The 17,189-nt window shown below is 51.2% G+C and overlaps 1 protein-coding gene across 1 annotated transcript; it reads right to left on the bottom strand.

Moving 5' to 3' along the window:
• Positions 1-88: 88 nt before the first annotated feature.
• Positions 89-14,429, bottom strand: PSMD3 (proteasome 26S subunit, non-ATPase 3). Its single transcript, XM_079728650.1, has 12 exons — positions 14,073-14,429; positions 11,166-11,356; positions 9,174-9,311; positions 7,806-7,942; positions 6,672-6,862; positions 6,394-6,497; positions 2,713-2,827; positions 2,489-2,608; positions 2,243-2,346; positions 1,807-1,962; positions 735-785; positions 89-550 (listed from the first exon to the last, which is right to left on the bottom strand). Exons 1-12 carry the CDS (start codon positions 14,290-14,292, stop codon positions 473-475), a joined length of 1,605 nt encoding a protein of 534 aa, XP_079584776.1. The 5' UTR covers positions 14,293-14,429; the 3' UTR covers positions 89-472.
• Between the last annotated feature and the right edge of the window lie 2,760 nt (positions 14,430-17,189).

Genomic DNA, 17,189 nt, shown 5'->3' with positions numbered 1-17,189 from the left:
AGCACTCCCAGGCCAGAAAAAGATCTGGGCCTGTTAACAGTTGCACATGTGAGAGTGAGATAAGAGTAATTAACTGATGCACAAAGAGTCCTGGAGAACTTTTTATTGTTTAAAAATCACAACTGAAGCTTCAAAAAACATACAACCTAACACGTCCCAATTCCAGTGCCCTCCTCCCTGGAGGAGAGCACAGGGCTAGTCCCTCCCATCCTGCTGCCCACACTGCTAGCCAGGACCCTGCCCTGGGGAGGCTGCCTGCTCGCCCTCCTGCCCACGTGTGCTACGTCACTGGCTGGGGAGGGGCCCTGGGATGAGGTGGGGGTGCCTGGCTCCCTGCACGCCTCACCCCCTGCACATATGCAGTCTGTGTGCAGCGTGTGGGAAAAGGGGCCGGTTCCCTGGGCAGGGGACCCCCAACGGGGAAGGATAAAGAGCCAGTCCCCACTCACCCGCCCCTCCCCAGCCCCCCAGCTCAAGGAAAGCTGTCGTCATCGTCTTCCGCCATCTCCTTGGCAAACTCCAAATCCTGCTGCTCCCGCTCCCGCCGCTCCTGGGGAAAGAGGGGGCGGGGGCCGGGCTGCTGAGGCCGGGTCGGGCTCTCTCACTGCGTCTCCACCCAGGGCCAGAGACTGCCCAAGCTCCGGAGCTGCCCAGCCCCTCCAGAAACCTCCCCTCTCCCCTCGCTATAGGGAGGTCTGATCTTTCAGTCTTACCCAAAGCACAGGGCAGCTTACCTCCGCAGACTCCAAGTCCTTGTTGTACGATTTGGGAGGAAACCTCATGGCCTGAAGCACAACAGAGAGAGGAACAAGGTGAAGAGGAGGCATCAGTGTAACACCCGCTCGTCGTGCTCCCGCGTGCCAGGCGCCAGGGTATGCGCGGGACAGGTAATCACTCCCTAGCTCAGTCCAGTGGGGGAGCCAGGCATGGGGACTAATTCGTTACTACAACACCACGGGATAAGTGCTGAAGATGGAGAATGAGAAGAAGCCAGAGGTATAAATGATTAACCCTCTTGATCGGGCCGGGAGAGGGACTGGCAGTGAGAAGGAAGAGGAAGAATGGACGGGCTGTGGGGTGGAGGAAAGGCGCTGCAGGCAGAGGATCCAGGGTGTGAGCGGGCCCGGCCTGAGTTCAGTGGGGCCAACTGGGGTGGAGGGGAGGGGTCGGCGGAGAGGTCCTGGGGGGGGCAGGCCAGGGACGCAGGGGACCAGATCACAAAGGGCCTTTCCTGTCTAGCAGAGCACAGCGTTTGCCTGGTTTTAAGTGAAGCTATAGCCCTGGTTTCCTGGGGGAAGAGAGCAGGAAAAAAATCGGCAGCCCAACAGTACCAGCACTTAACCCAGCGCCTGACCCAGGGTAAGAGCTTAAGAGCCTTTTGTGGAAGGAGATGGCAGCCCTACCTTTTACACAGTTCAGACTTCGCTAAGTGCCCCCAAGACAGTGATTTCATGTAATCCCGTCAACCCTGCGAAGCAGGCAGGGCAGGTAATACCTCATTATCAGCTTCACAGAAGGAGAAACAGGCTCAGAGAAGGTAAATGACTCAAACTTGGAACCAAATCCAGAACACTGCACTCTGAATCCCTGTCTGATCCTCCCTGGCAACCAGACCCCTGAAGAGCAAAGGGAAGGTGTTGTGGTCCCACAAGCAAAGTCCTTTGCCCCTTCTGGACCCCCAGTGATTTTACAGAGATCGTCTGGGAACTGCGCCCCAAACCAAGCCAGTCTTCCCTGAGGAACCCGTGGGTGTGGAGGGAGGCATGTTGCTGCCCAGCATCGCCTCTGCAGCCCAGGGCTCCGCACCTTGACAGACATGTTGTGAATATCCAGGCAGAAGGAGATGCGCTGGTGGAAGGCGAGCTGGGGCTCACGGGTGGAATAGATGTCAATCATCTCCTTGGACTGGACGTAGCCCTTCTCGTGGTTAATGCTGGCCTCAATGACGCCATCCCGGATGGCCTGCAGGCCCCAAACGGGAGGAAGAGTCACCAGAAAGTCCATCTTCCAAGTCCTAGAACATCTTGTCCCACCTCTTTGTCCTCCTGATCTCTCACACACTCACTTGCGTACACACACCCTCTCTCTCTCTATGGCAACTTCCTGGCTTCACTGCAAGACGGGCACTCCCTGAAGACTAGGCCACTGCTTTAGCCATTCCCCTCCTTGGTCAACCTCCTCCCACCCCCATCCCTGAAATAAGGCAGGAAGGTGACAACCGCGGTCCCTGAGCCAGGCCCACCTTGGCAACAATGAACTCTGCATCCTCTGGGCTATCCAGCTGCAGCTTCTGGGCGATGTCCGCCAGGGAGATTCGGGAATAGGAGAGGCTGATCATGCGCACACCTGGGAGAGGAAGGTGCGGTGGGGAAGATGGGGCGGGCACAGACCCTTCACCCGCCCGGGCGCCCACAGGGTTGTCCCTGCCCCCGGAGAAGCCCAGTCCGGGTCCCGCTCTGCCAGGGGCCCCTCAGACCCTGCTCCACACCTGTCTTGATGACGTTGTGTCGTAGTCGGATGATGAGGGTGTAGGTCCCATCTGCCTGAAACTTCTCCCCAAACTGATCCAGGACCTGGTTGAACTTGGCCAGGTTGCCCGTCCTGACAGCTGCAGTGGGGAGAGGAGTGGATCAGACGCTGCACAGGGTGCACACAAAAAAGGGGCCACAGTGCCAGGGGTCCAGCAAGCTCTGGGAGGGGACCAGCCCTTACCCTGGGTCAGAAGGAAGTAAGGCATGAGTGAGCGCTTGAGGGACGGTTGACGGAACTGCAGCCGGTCCGGGATCTCCCCCAGCAGCAGCTCCACCACGATCAGAAGCTTGTGCACCTGGCAGAGTGTGACACAGGAACACAGTGGGCAGGGAGCCCCGCCGGGTGGGAGAAGAGAACGAAATGGGGCTTCAACTCAGCCAGACACACAGGGAAAGAAGGAACGTGGCACTGGGACCAGGCCCACAGGGAGAGGGAAAAAATCCTGAAGCTGTGCTGGGCGTGGAATTGAAGCTCTGCCTTGGGAGACAGGCCTTGTGAGCTTCTGACCCTTTGGCCACACCAGGCCCTCAGCTGCATTTCATCTGGCCAATCGGTGCACAGCGCCCTGAAACGGCAAAGTTCTAAAGGACAGGCAGATGGGTAGGTTCTATGGCTCAGAAATGGTGAGGAAGCGGGGCCGAGAGGCCCAGGCAGTGGAATGTGAGTCACAGCCGAAGATGCTGGTGGGGAGGTGAACTACGTGTAAAATTAGTTATCTGGGTAGAGCCAGAAGCTCAGGAAAGGGCCTGCAGAACCTCAGCGTGCGAGCCGGCTGGCTGGAAAATGGGGCCCCTCCTCCTCCAAATACCACTGTGGGTACTTCTGAACGGCGCCTCCCGTGGATTCAGCACCGTGCAAGGACGACTACGGTGGAGGGATGATGCCCAGCAGTTACGGAGCCTCCCACCAGGCAGGAGGGACAGGAGCACAGACAGCTAAACCACGTGACAGCAAGTGTCATGATGGAGGCAAGGGGTTAAAACGGGTGGTGGCTGATGGTGCCCACCCCTGGGCAAGGACCCTAAGCTCCTCCACACACACCCACGAGGCTGCCCTGTCCCTTGGCTCTCGGCGTACCCCACGAGTGAGGGCAAAGCCATGCCGACGGCAGAAGTTAACACATGCCTTAAGGATTCTGATGAAGCAGAAAAGGAGGGAGGACGTTTCAGCCCAGGGAACAGGTTGGAGAAGAGGCCGGCATCCTGGAGGGGGTGTGTGTGGGGCCACCTGGAGAGATGAGCGGGGCCCGTCCGGGGACATGCGGTTTTGAATGCCAGGCTGAGTTCTGAGTTTGGAGACAGAACTAGCTAGCCTGTACTTGCCAGCTAGGAAACGCCGAGCAACTGAGTCTTTGGTTTCCACCTCCCTAAAATGGGCATAACAACAACAATACCTGGCTTGCCTACTTCACAAGACTTAGAATACTCTACTGGGCGGGCAATGGGGAGAAATGCGAGCTTCCTGGGCCAGGCAGAGGGGCCTGGAGCTCCGCTTAGTTAGGCAGCTGTGCGGAAGCTGGGCTGGTGGAGGGGAGGATGGCGACCAGCAGGGTCAGTGGCTTGAACAAGGGCACTGGTAACATCAGAGAGATCAATACAAAAGCCATGGAGGCAAATCAACAGACGACTCAGTGATGGTGGGGGGGGGGGGCGGGGGGAGGAGTCCAAGATGGCCCGGAGGCTCCTATCTGGATCAGGAGGGCAGGAGCAAGGACTGGGGAGGGGTGCCCAGAAGGGCCCGTCTGGACAAGCCGAGGCTGAGGAGTCAGGCAGTCTCTACACAGAGATGCGTGGTGGGAAGTCGGATTTGCAGGTCTGGCTTCATGAAAGGGGTCAGAACTTGTATTATGGGCTGAACTGTGAACCCCCAAATTCATATGCTGAAGCCCTAACCCCCTAGTACCTCAGAATGTGACTGGATTTGGAGATAGAGCCGTTGAAGAGGTAATTAAGGTAAAATGAGGTCATATGAGTGGGCCCTAATTCAATATGACTGGGGTTCTTATAAGAAGGATTAGGATTCAGACGTGCACAGAGGGGAGACCATTTGAAGACGTCAGAAGATGGCCAACTACAAGCAAAAGAGAAGCCCTCGAGGGCTTCCCTGGTGGTGCAGTGGTTGAGAGTCTGCCTGCCGATGCAGGGGACACGGGTTCGTGCCCCGGTCTGGGAAGATCCCACATGCCACGGAGTGGCTGGGCCTGTGAGCCATGGTCGCTGAGCCTGTGCGTCCGGAGCCTGTGTTACGCAGCGGGACAGGTCACAGCAGTGAGAGGCCCGCGTACCGCAAAAAAAAAAAAGAAGCCCTCGAAAGAACCCGGCCATGCTGACATCCTGATCTTGGACTTCTTGCCTCCAAACCTGTGATGAAATAAATTTCTATTGTTTAAGCCACCCAGTCTTGTAATAGCAACCCAAGCAGATTAAGACAGTTCATAATGGACTTTGGTGAAGCATCATGGAGGTCACAGCTGAGCCATGAAGGTAAATGAGATCACCTAAGGCGAGAATGTGGATTTTCCACGGATGGATACACTGTTAACATGCTCCGTTTTGGACTCCAAGTTAAATTCGATGTCTCTCTTTACGCGTTCTCACTCTCCCTGTTTCTACTTAACGCTGGCTCCTCCACGTGGGCCCTCGATCCCATTCCTCCCACCTTGTTCAAGGCCTTGGCCCACCGCCCATTTGCTGAAGTCTCTCTGGGTGGCAAGTTCCCCAACTCTGCCCCTTACCCTCTCAGGCAACCCTCCCACCTCCTTCCTGGCTCCCTGGCCAACAGTCTACAGGCCAAAGACCGCACTCCAGCGCCCTCTGACCCTTCTTCCGGCGACCTGGCTCCACCACAGAAAACTGTGAAACCTTATCCATCCATAGCAAGATCTGGTCTGGAAACACTGCTTTACCCCACGAGACCTCTCCCTGGTGCACGACACAGCCTTTATGTTAATTACCTGTATTTTTAGTGAATTTTTGAAGAAGCCTTAGTGTGTGTCCTACGTTGTAAAAGCAATCTCACATTGTGCAGTGTACCCCATGTGTCGGAAAAGCCATTCCTTTCTATGAAAATTCTACCCATCTTTCAAAACCCGGATCAAATTTAACTATTTAAGATCAGTTTGTTTGACCACAACTGAATTTGCCGTTCTCTGAACTTCTGAACTGAAACAAAACCAACCTCCCACCACACTGAGCTAGTTACTGCCCGTGCTCACCCTGCTCTCTTTCAAGGGCACTAGGAGTTAACGTGAGAGCAGAGGTTTGTAGCTGGGAAAGCTGGGTCCTAATCCTGGCTACCAGGCTCTGTGCCTTTGCACAGGCCCTCAGCCTTCTGAGCCAGTGCTCCTGCTCTCTCTCTCCAAGGGCGAGCACCACCTCTTCTTCTTCTCTTCTATCCCTCATAATGCCCAGCGTCAAGGTCAGCACTCCAAAAACTACCTGGTGACTGACGGCTTTGCCACGGCCAAGGTTTACCTCCACCTGAGTCAGCCAGCCTTAGGGAGAGCTCTGGGTTCCCTGGCCACAGACAACACTGCTCCCGAAGGGGCATGTGAGGGACCAGGTAAGAGCCTGGGGTTTATCAACACAATCCAGGCCCTCACCTGGAATGACTATAGGGCGTTCTGGGGAATCAGGAATATTCTAAACCTACGTACCAGGGAGAATACTGGGAACATAAACTGCCAGAGGTGCAGGTAGTGTCTGCCTAACGTGCCTTGAACAGTGTCACGTGCAAACAGACATGAGATGCCACCTTTAGGGTAAGAAGATTAAGGACCTCCTGGGCTCCTCAGATAGGGAAACGGCACTAACATGGTATCAGACAAGTAAGGGGGTCAACGGGGTGAGAACTGCTGCTCACCGTCTGTTTGAAGCCGACAGCTGTGTGCTGAGGGGCCTTGCGAAGGGCATTGGTCATTGTCCTCCGGGCCTCTGAGTACTCCAGCTGGATGGCTTTGATGCGCCCTGGGTGTGGAAAAGAAGAGAACTGATCAAGAGGATGGTGTGATCCAAACTCCAGCCCCCCGCAAACCAGAGTGCCAAATGGGCACTCTTATGCACCAAGGGCACCACTTTCTTAGCAAATCTGCACCGAGTGAGCCCGACACACCTTCCGGCTGGGGGGCGGGCCCTGCTCACCTGTATAGTAGAGGTACCTTGCCCACTCATTGTTGTTGGCCTGCTCGGGGAACACAGACTTGGACACCAGCTTCTCGGCCTGGTCGTACAAGCTGTAGTGCAGGTAGTTCCGCAGCAGGAGGTTCAGCAGTGTGGCCTGCCCGTCCGCGTCATGCCGCAGGGTGGCGGTCCGGAGCCGAGCGTGCAAGAAGCTTCCAGAAGGAAAGAAACGGGAGGTCAAAGCCTTCACACGACAACTCTTCAAGCTGCCTCTGACCGCTCCATTCTCTCTCAATTCCTAAAAAAGTGATTCAAACTGCTTTTCTGGTTATTCACTGAATACTCAACAAATGAAGCACTAGTCCAGGTGCACAGAAGGACAGAACTCTGCTCAGAGGACCTGCATTCTAGTGGGGGGAGACAGACAGCCATCACGATGAGTAAGCGTACCATGACAGCCATCACGATGAATAAGCGTACCATGCAGCTCAACAGAAGGTGGTGGGGTGACGTCGAAATCAGGGTAAGTGCGACGGGAACCGCAGGAGGAGAGGAGGATGGGGTTGCACCTTTAAATAGCCCAGTCAGCGTAGGACTCACTGAGAAGGTAACAGCTAAGCAGAGGCTTGAAGGAGGCAGGGAGGAGAGCGTTCTCGGCCGAGGGAAGAGTGCGCTGGCGTGCTCGCGATGGAGCGAGGCGGCCAGCGTCGGGGGAGCAGTGGAAATAAAGTCAAGGAGGCAGGAACGGGGGCCAGACCCCGTGGGGCCTTATCAGCTTACATCGTGAGGGCTGTGGCTTTTCCCTGAGGGAAACAGGGAGCCGCTGCAGGTTTCAAGCAGAGGAGTGAAAGGTTTTCCAGCCTGAACTTGCTTGTACCTCTGACCCACCAACGAGTCCTCCCCTGACGTGTGGTGAAGGGAAGAACCTGGGAGACAGGACTTAACAGGCCACTGGTCGTCTCCGTTTCCTCATCTAGTCTCAGCCTCGCTCTCAAACCCTCGCACAGCTCAGGGCGTGTTAACTATTACCCCCACTTCCTGCTGGGCACGTTACATCTCCCAGCCCACGGCCCCCTGCAAGTCCACAGCTCTGTGGTAGTGCCTGACCATGTCTCTGACCCCACGGGCCACAGGCCAGCCCGCCGGCCACAGTACCTGCGCACCACATCCAGCTTGTCCAGGAACTCATAGACCCGGGCATGGTAATAGTAACACTTTGCGGCCACGAGGTCCAGGGCCCGGCGGTTCTGAGTGCTGATCTTCTGCATTAGGTCATCAGAGATCTTCTGTGCCTGGGGAGGCAGCCAAAAGAGAATCAAGCGTCAGTGTTTCAAAAAGTTAAACACGGAGCCAGCAATTCCCCTCCTAGGCATACGTCCAAGAGAACTGGAAACATACATTCACATAAAAGCTTGCACACGAACATTCGTATCAGCATTATTCACAATAACCAAAACGTGGAAACAACCCAAGTGCCCATCACCCAATGAATGGATAAACAAAATGTGGTATATCTATATGATGGAATTTTACTCAGCCACAAAATGGTACAGAGTACAGATATATGCCGCAACATGGACAAACTTAGAAAACACCATGCTACAGAAAAACGCCAGACACAAAAGGCACATATTATATAATTCCATGTAGATAAAATGCCCAGAATAGGAAAATCCACGGGACACAAAATATTAATAGATGACTGGGCTGCGGTGAGGGAAGAACAGGGAGTGACTACAGATAGGTACGGCGTGTTTTGGTGGGGGCAGTGATTAAACTGGTCTGGAATTCGATAGTGAGGGCGGTTGCACAACCTTGTGAATATACCAAAAACCACTGAGTTGTACACTTTCAAGGGAGGGAATTATCTCTAAAAACCAACCAAACAAAAGCCAACCAGTGGCAGAGCAAGGAAAAAACAAAACAGAGGACTGAGGAGACCTGTCATTTTTTGGGCGTGCTCTTGGGACAGTAGCTAAGCCTGACAAAGGAGCTGGCCCCGGTTGGAAGGCGTGGTGGAAGAGTGGTATCCAAAATGGAGTCTTTCAGTTTCATAATAATAGCTACCATTTATTAAAATGTTGCGAATGCTTACACGTGCAGATCATTGTGCTAAGTATTTTTAAAAGATATTATTTTATTTAATACTAAGAATAATCTTTTAAGGTGGGCAGTTTGTCTCATTTTACACACAGCTAGGAGAAATTAATTTGCCTAAGGTACAAATGGGATTTGAACCCAGGTATTTCTGTCTCCAGATCTACTCTTCTCAAAAGCATCCACTATACTGGGATCGCGCCACAGACGGGTACAGAGTGACCACTGCCAGCCCTTTCCCAGAGCCTGAGCAGGAGTTGAGGGGTCTTCCCCGGATGCGGGGCGGGGTGCATTCCCACACGGGGGAAGAGCCTGGGGGACAGTTAATAACCCAGCGATTGTCGATTTCTTCACTAGAGGCACTCTCCCCCACTAAGCCCACACCCCGCCTGGGGCGCGTCAGTCACTTGCACCGGCCCTGGCTACCTCTTTGTAGCTCTTGCTGTTCATCAGGAAGATGACCACGAGGAGCTGGAGGTAGGCTTCCACTTCGGGCAGGAGGGGAGCCGACGCAGCTTTTCCTGTTCGGGGACGGAACTGCAAATCGGCTTCTGTGTCCATGGGCTGGAGAGGACATGAGTTACCGTGGAAGAGCTCAGTCAGATCAGTCAACCAAGAATTTATTAAGCACTCACTATGTATTTCAACAAATATTTAATAAGTGTCTACTACACGCCAAGATTTTTCTAGGTGCTGGGGATACAGAAATAAAGATGACACAGTCTCTTTCTGAAGGCAGTCAAGGAGGCTGGCAATACAATAAATTCAGAAAAGGGTTACAGGAGTGTAACATCCTTACAGAGTATAATGTGGACCGAAAGGATGACGTAAGGACCCCTCAGAGAGCCTACAGTCTAAGTCGAGATTAAACCACCATACCTGGAACCACTGCGAATTCTATCAGGCAGGGTTAATAAAGGGATACAATTCTAGAGATGAGATCAAGAATAATGAGACAGGGTGTTCCCTGGTGGTCTAGTGGTTGGGATTCTGGGCTTTCACTGCCGTGGCCTGGGTTCAGTCCCCGGTTGGGGAACTGAGTCCTGCAAGTCGTGCGGCGTGGCCAAAATTAAAAAAAAAAAAAAAAGAATAATGAAACAAACAAACAAAATTTTTTTTTTGGTGGGAACAAAGGAATTTTTGGGGAAACTGACATATACATAGTACTTACCTTCAGATCTAGTCACCAAAACTGGAATAATGTGTAATAGATCAAAAGACGATCATGGTGGGTTACTTTAGAGATGTAAAGGTTAAAAAACATTCCAGGTGGGGTTGGGAGAGGGTGCTTTTCCTTTTTCCCAGACAGTAAAGTCTTCACTGTCCACCTCAAGGATTCTCTGAGTTTTTACATCTATGAAACAGACTGTAAGCATCCAGGATTTTAGGGAGATAAAGGTGGCTGAAGGGCCAGTGAGGTTGGAGAGGGGGCAGGACCCGAACTGTATCATGGATGATAAGGGGAGTTTTACAGCCAGAAAGGAAAAGGAGACGTTCCTCCTGGCACGGAGACCGCAACCACCAGCAAACTAACTTCATCAACATGTGCTCTGTGCCGCACCCTGTTCTAAGAGCTTTCCCCCTCCTCCTCGCCCCCCCAAATCTGTTCATCACATTTACCAAGAGAAGAAAATGAGGCCCAAGGAGGTTAGGTCATTTGCCCAAGTCCCACAGATACCAAATGGTAGCGTTTGGATTCAAATTCAACACCCCCTCCAAAACCTGTGCTCTCAACCACTGTTCTTTTGTTCCTTTTTTTCTTGCTTTTTTTTTTTTGGCCGGACCACGCGGCACGTGGGATCTGTGGGATCTTAGTGCCCCAATCAGGGATGGAAGCGAGGAATCTTAACCACTGGACCCGCCAGGGAAGTCCCTTAACCACTGTTCTATACATCCATCATGGTGAAGCTTTGGAGGCAAAAAGGCGGTGGAATAGGCCCCTGTTGGGGGTGCTGGGAAATGAGTGTGGCTGGAAGGGTCCCGATTCCTGGCTCTTCTTCCTGACTCAGAAGAATGACTCTAGGCTTCCCTGGTGGTGCAGTGGTTGAGAGTCCGCCTGCCGACGCAGGGGACGCGGGTTCGTGCCCCGGTCCGGGAAGATCCCACATGCCATGGAGCGGCTGGGCCCGTGAGCCATGGCCGCTGAGCTTGCGCGTCCGGAGCCTGTGCTCCGCAACTGGAGAGACCACAGCAGTGAGAGGCCCGCGTACCACACACACAAAAAAAAGAATGACTCTACAGGGCAGAAGGACGGTCACCTTCTTAGAGGGCAAATGAGTATCAAGAGGGGCTGTCTTGCTTCATGACTCTGCTATGGCAGGTAACAAGACAGGTCTCCAGGATAGGAAACAGTTACACAGGGTGGAATGTGTGTGTCAAGCCAAGCCTGCACCCTTCACGCTGGCCTGACTCACTTACCTCTTCCAGGAAGGGTAGCAAGAAGTCTCGAGTGGCATTGTTGGAGGTGAAAAAGCCATGCACAGCCTTGTACAGAACGTAGTGGTTGAGGCGGCGTGATGTGGAAGGCAGCATCCGCAGGGCCCGCAGCACGAACCGAGGCTCCTTGCCTGAGACTGCCTTCTCCAGCTGTTTCACGTGCTCCTTGATGTCTGTGGAGGACGAGGGGAGAAAAATGTTAATTCCAACTCCTACTCCCCCCACCCCCCCGCCACTCCAGCCCAGCAGTCCTAGGGAGCCTCTTACAAATGGCAGGATGTGGCCAATCACCGCTTTTGCCCTAAGAGCAATAGTTATGGATGCCATACATTGATTTTAAGACATAACCAAGAGACAAAGAAAAATAAAGCCGGGGTAGGGCAAGGAGTAGAGGGTGACAGAAAAAAGAAAAAAACAATGAAAACCAAAAACACATGGAGATTTAGCATATCTTCAAATAGGAAGAGACGTCTCAAATCCTTCTGAGAACCGTAAACAGAAGAAAAATATCTGCAACACATGTGACCAGAGATTCATATTCCTTTTCTACAAGGAGCTTGTATAAAGGATTAAAATAAGTAAAAATGGGGCTTCCCTGGTGGCGCGGTGGTTGGGAGTCCGCCTGCCGATGCAGGGGACACGGGTTCGTGCCCTGGTCGGGAAAGATCCCACATGCCGCGGAGCGGCTGGGCCCATGAGCCACGGCCACTGAGCCTGCGCATCCGGAGCCTGTGCTCCACAACGGAAGAGGTCACGGCAGTGAGAGGCCCGCTTATAGCCAAAAATAAAATAAAATAAAATAAAAATAAAATAAAATAAAATAAATAAATAAAAATGAACACGAATGGACAATACAAAAAGAGGAACGACAAATAACAGACGTGAAAAGTATATTTCACTAGTATTCAAATAACCGCAAGGGGAAACATTTTTCAATTACCATTCTAGTGGTATTTAAAAATGATAACATATAGAGTACAGGGGTGAGCAAGACACTTCTGCTTGTATAATGTATATCAGTTCAGTTTTTCTGGACAGTATACCACCATTCTAGTGGTATTTAAAAATGATAACATATAGAGTACAGGGGTGAGCAAGACAATTCTGCTCGTATAATGTACATCAGTTCAGTTTTTCTGGACAGTATCTACCAAAAACCTTAAAAACAAACGTAAATACCCTTTCAATTCAGGGATATCTAATGAAGAAATAATTATAGAGGTAGATCAAAAACTTGGAAACAGAGATGATGGTTGCAAAGCTATTTGTAACAGAGAAAAATAGAAACAACTTAAATATCCAAAAATAAGGGAATGCAATCAATTGGTAGTTTCTCAGTTACCTTTGTATTTTTAGCATCGGGTGCCGGGGTCACATTAACGATATAATAGTAATAACAGCTAATATTTATGGAGGATTTTACTATGTTTTCATCATGTATTAGGCACAGTTGTAAACATTTTAATCTTCACAACAACCCAATTAAGTAGGTACTATTACTTTCATTTATAGAGATAAGGAAACTAATCTCAGAGCGTACATTCTTAGCCATTATATCAGTTATTCAATAAATGTTTCTGGAATACATTGAATGCTTTATGGACATGTTACATGAAAACACACAAAATCATCTGTATTTAGTTATGCCTTGTTCCAAACTGTATACATAAACTTGATCTCAATTATGGGAGAGTAGCTCAAAAATTCAGAGGAAATAATGTTAACCACGGTTGGTTTTTTTTTTTCCCCCTGCTACTTTAGACCTCTCATATTAAAACGTTTATAAGAAACATATGTATATACCCAGTAGGTAATGCTGAATGGCACCTTTGCCACTGGTTGACTATCGTTATTTTATGTAAAAGGATCTTTATTAGATACTGAGCCTGCTACCCAACTTCAGAGTAGAAGCTGAGGCAGTCAACACTATCACATCCTCAAAGCACCACCCAGGAGCCTAACTTTGCTTATTTCAATGTTTCCGAGCTAGTTTCTCGTGCAGTTAAGTAGAGAGAAAACCCGATAAACAGTCCGGTCCTACGTGATCCAGAACCAGAAAAGAGCACCAGGGTCACAGTGGGAAGCTCTCACTCTACCCACTCCAAATGTGGACAGGATGCTCTAAGCAGGAAAAGTGAAATATGAACTTGGAGGAACAAGAGGATGATGGGAAACAGGGAACAGGCACCTAGGAGAAAAGAAATGGGAGTGGTATATAGTTTACGTGGAAGGTGAACATTAGGAACTCAAACAAACATCCGACACCTAAAAAGGTGAAGTGTGTAATGTGTTTAAACTCTTTAGAAACAGAGTAGGAGTAAGGGCTTGCAGGGAAAGAAAAAGAGCAATGGGATCGTTTGGGCACCTCAAGTACAGCAACAAGGAAGCAAGATACTAGGGAGAAAGGGCTCTTTGAGGGGAGTTTGCTAAAGGTAGTTAAGACAACAGAAACCATTCTTAAAATGCAGGGGCCAGTATTTGGCGTCATTCTGACCCCCTTCAAACATAAATACAGACACCGGTTTTTAGAGAGATCAATCGTGCACTGGGGTCACTAGAATCAGTCCGGTGGGATGTAAATAGAGTAATAAGGTGAAAGGAGAGAACTCAGAAGAGAAAGTCTATGGGCCCAGTGAGACCTACTTCTAGATGCAATCCCCGGTGGGGGGTGGGGGGTGCGAAGGGAGGAGTCCTGAGCCTAGAGAGAATGTTCAGTTATCCGGGCTGGGGTCGGGAGTGTCAGGGTAGTGGGGGCAGGCATTTGGGGGTGATCCCAAGGAACCCTCAAGTCAAGGTGGTGGAGGCTGCGCTGGGATCCCAAGGAGAGGGTGGATCACCGCGGCGCTGTCACCCGTGATAATGGCACGTCCCCGGCCCGGGCTCTCTTACCCTCCAAGGTGACGGTGTCCAGCTCTCGTTGGGAGTGCTCAGCCGCCGCAGCCGCCGCCTTGCCATCAGTTTCGCCAGTTGATCCGCCACCCGCCGCCGCCTCCTCTTTCATCTCCACATCCTGGGGCGCCGGGGGCGGCGGGGGTTCTTGTTCCCCTCCGCCGGGCGGCGGCTTCGCCTTGTCCGTGCCGCGGCGCCGCGCCGAGCCCTCCTGCTTCATGGCGCCCGGGGTCGCGGCCTAGTCCGGGGACCGAGGCCGGGGCCTCGCGTGAACCCTCGCACCGGAGACCAGGAACCGAGCCGGGCCTGCACACGAGCGCGGACTCGCGTCGGGCCGCACGATGACGGAGCACCTGCAAACCCCTTCCCGGCGCCGGGCCTTCTGGGAGACGCCAGGCCGGGCTGGCCGATGGCCGAGTCATCAAAGGGGAAAAAAGTCAACCGCCGAGATGCAGGATGGAGGCGGATCTTCGCAGAAAGAGCGGGGAGGAGCCTTTATGAGTTTGCGGGGCTTGCTTTGGAGGGCTCCAGTGTGTTGATTTTTTTTTCTTGAGCCTCTCGAGTGCATTTCCGTATATGTCCACAAGAGGTCACCTCAGGCTCCAACTGGGTTACCGCGGGCTCTAAGAGCACCCCACCCCGCGTGGAGTGGGTAGGGCCTATCGGAACGCAGGGCGTGATGACGCCACGAGTTGCTGGGCGGGTTTCGTGCCTAAACTCGCTCAATTTGCGCCCGGTAAGGGGTCACTTTTGATATCCACGAGGCTGGTCCTCAACCGCCGCCCAAAGGGATGTGGAGCTAGGTTGTTGGGCTTAAAATAAAACCAAACTGGAGACAAGGAAGAACCCTATGGGATTCAGACTTCCTTGTCCGAGTTTAGCTCGTGCTGAAAATAAGGCATAAAATCTCTGCAGCCTGGGAGTGCGGATGGGGGCAGAGTGCATTTGTGTGTGATTACTTAAGTTTAATAAAATTTAGGGGTCCACTCTGTGAGGCCCAGGGCTAGCACATTCAGGGGGAGGGGTGGTAAAAAAAAAACAGCGCCAGAATGTAGTCTGCTGGAAGCTTTGCTCTGGGCTGCTGTGTATTGTGAGGCCGGAGGAAAGAGAGAGGCTTCAGGGGGTACGTTGAGGCGCCTCTATGCATCCAGACAGACTCTGTAGAGAAATGGGGGAACAGAATAATAGTACACCTAAGGAGCACCTAAGAATCCTCCAAGGGAAGGAAATTGGACCTGAAACCCTGTCCACTTATTTTTCATAGGAATCCTCCAGCGATTCTGCAGGAGGAGGATACAGGTTCCAATTTCTTAAGACACAAAACAAAAACTCCCTTCCTATCTTGGAACTTTTATCTCTTCCATAAATGGAAGTTTTAAGTTTTAGACCAGGTCAGACCCTGCAAGACAACCTAGCCCTGTTGTAAGGTCCTAGAGGGCAGAGAATATGTTTCGACTATATTCTCCTTTATATTTATACAGAGAGAGGGTATTCTTTGTATTCCTCCTTTTATGCGACTGCAGCGAATAGCTGCTTGCACTAAACAGCCACTTGCTCAATGGAAAAGTGTGTGCTCCAGTTTTAGGGAAAAATGCCTGACCAATTCCTTCCTAACTGTCCCCCTGCCCCCTAGGACTGGGAGAAGGATAACAGGACTTTTGAATCATCACTGGAATAAACTCATGAAAATCTCTTCTTTGTAACACCATATCTGTAACTGAAGGTGGGCATGAGAATGGTAAAGGAAGAAAACCGACAGGTTTTGTTGTCCATCTTTATGAGGTTACCCTTCTGGATAGTTAGGGTGTTAGCTCACTTCATTGTTAAGTTTACATCACAAGGGAAAAACAATCAAGTCAGCAGATAACTACCCAGTATGTCCTTGAGCAATATAGCGAGGCCTTGGAAGATGCCCCAGAATGGGCGAGGATGGCTTAACGCAAAGCTTTTGTCAGTGGGTCATGAATTCTTGGTGAGTGAGGGAAGCAGTCTGGGTAGGGGGTGGCTAAGAAGGGGGAGAGTCTGACTCCTGGGTCCAAAAACCTTGCAGAAATTATTCCACCCGTAAAACTATTTTATAAGAGATTGGTGAAAGATGTTAAAACCCAGCTTTAGGCAGAGGAGGCTGGTATGGACCCAGCAGTTTTATGAGACTGAATGTCTGTATTAGCCCTTCCACATGCCAAACCTACCCACATAACAACCACGCTAATTGAGGGCAGAAGAAGGAAAGGTGAAATGAGAAGATAATATCACACTTGCTTTTTTAAAGTTTTGCATCAGTCTAATTCTTGGGTACCGTTTATTTATTTATTTTTACTTATCTGCATTTTTAAAGAAATTTTATTATTATTTTTTTGGCCGCGCCGCACAGCCTGTGGGATCTTAGCTCGAACCCGGGCCCTCTGCATTGGGAGCGTGGAGTCTTACCCACTGGATCACCAGGGAAGTCCCATCTTCTGACTTTAGAATCTAGACTCCATATTCCACACCCTCACAGTTCTTCTCTGAGCATTTTCCAGTTGGTCTGAGGACCACATGACAGTATTCATGTACATATAATCTATACGTAGTATGATAATGTTTATTTTTTTTTTTCTGGCACAAATTAAGAATTTCCTTAGGGGGGCTTCCCTGGTGGCGCAGTGGTTGAGAGTCCGCCTGCCGATGCAGGGGACATAGGTTCGTGCCCCGGTCCGGGAAGATCCCACATGCCGCGGAGCGGCTGGGCCCATGAGCCATGGCCGCTGAGCCTGCACGTCCAGAGCCTGTGCTCTGCAACGGGAGAGGCCACAACAGTGAGAGGCCCGCGTACCGCCAAAAAAAAAAAAAAAAAATTTCCTTAGGATAGGTTCTTCAAAGAAAAACACCAAAAGGCATTTCACCCAAGATGAAATAATTTTTTTTTCATCAATTCCAGTAAAGCTTGATTTTTGGAATCATAAGCGGTAGGGGTTTTACCCAGATGATGCACTGGAAGATCTACAACTGGATAAACCATTTCCTGAGCTGAGAAAACATTTCAATCTTATGATTTGGATCATATGGGGGAAAAACGTCCATAGCCACACTCCATAGATTATAATCATCACTAAATATTTAGCACAGTGGAACAGT

The sequence above is a fragment of the Hyperoodon ampullatus genome (assembly GCF_949752795.1).
Source record: "Hyperoodon ampullatus genome assembly, contig: scaffold_514, whole genome shotgun sequence".
NCBI lineage: Eukaryota > Metazoa > Chordata > Mammalia > Artiodactyla > Ziphiidae > Hyperoodon > Hyperoodon ampullatus.
The sequence above is the reverse complement of the archived record's forward strand: the minus strand, read 5'-3'. Positions and strand labels throughout refer to the sequence as shown.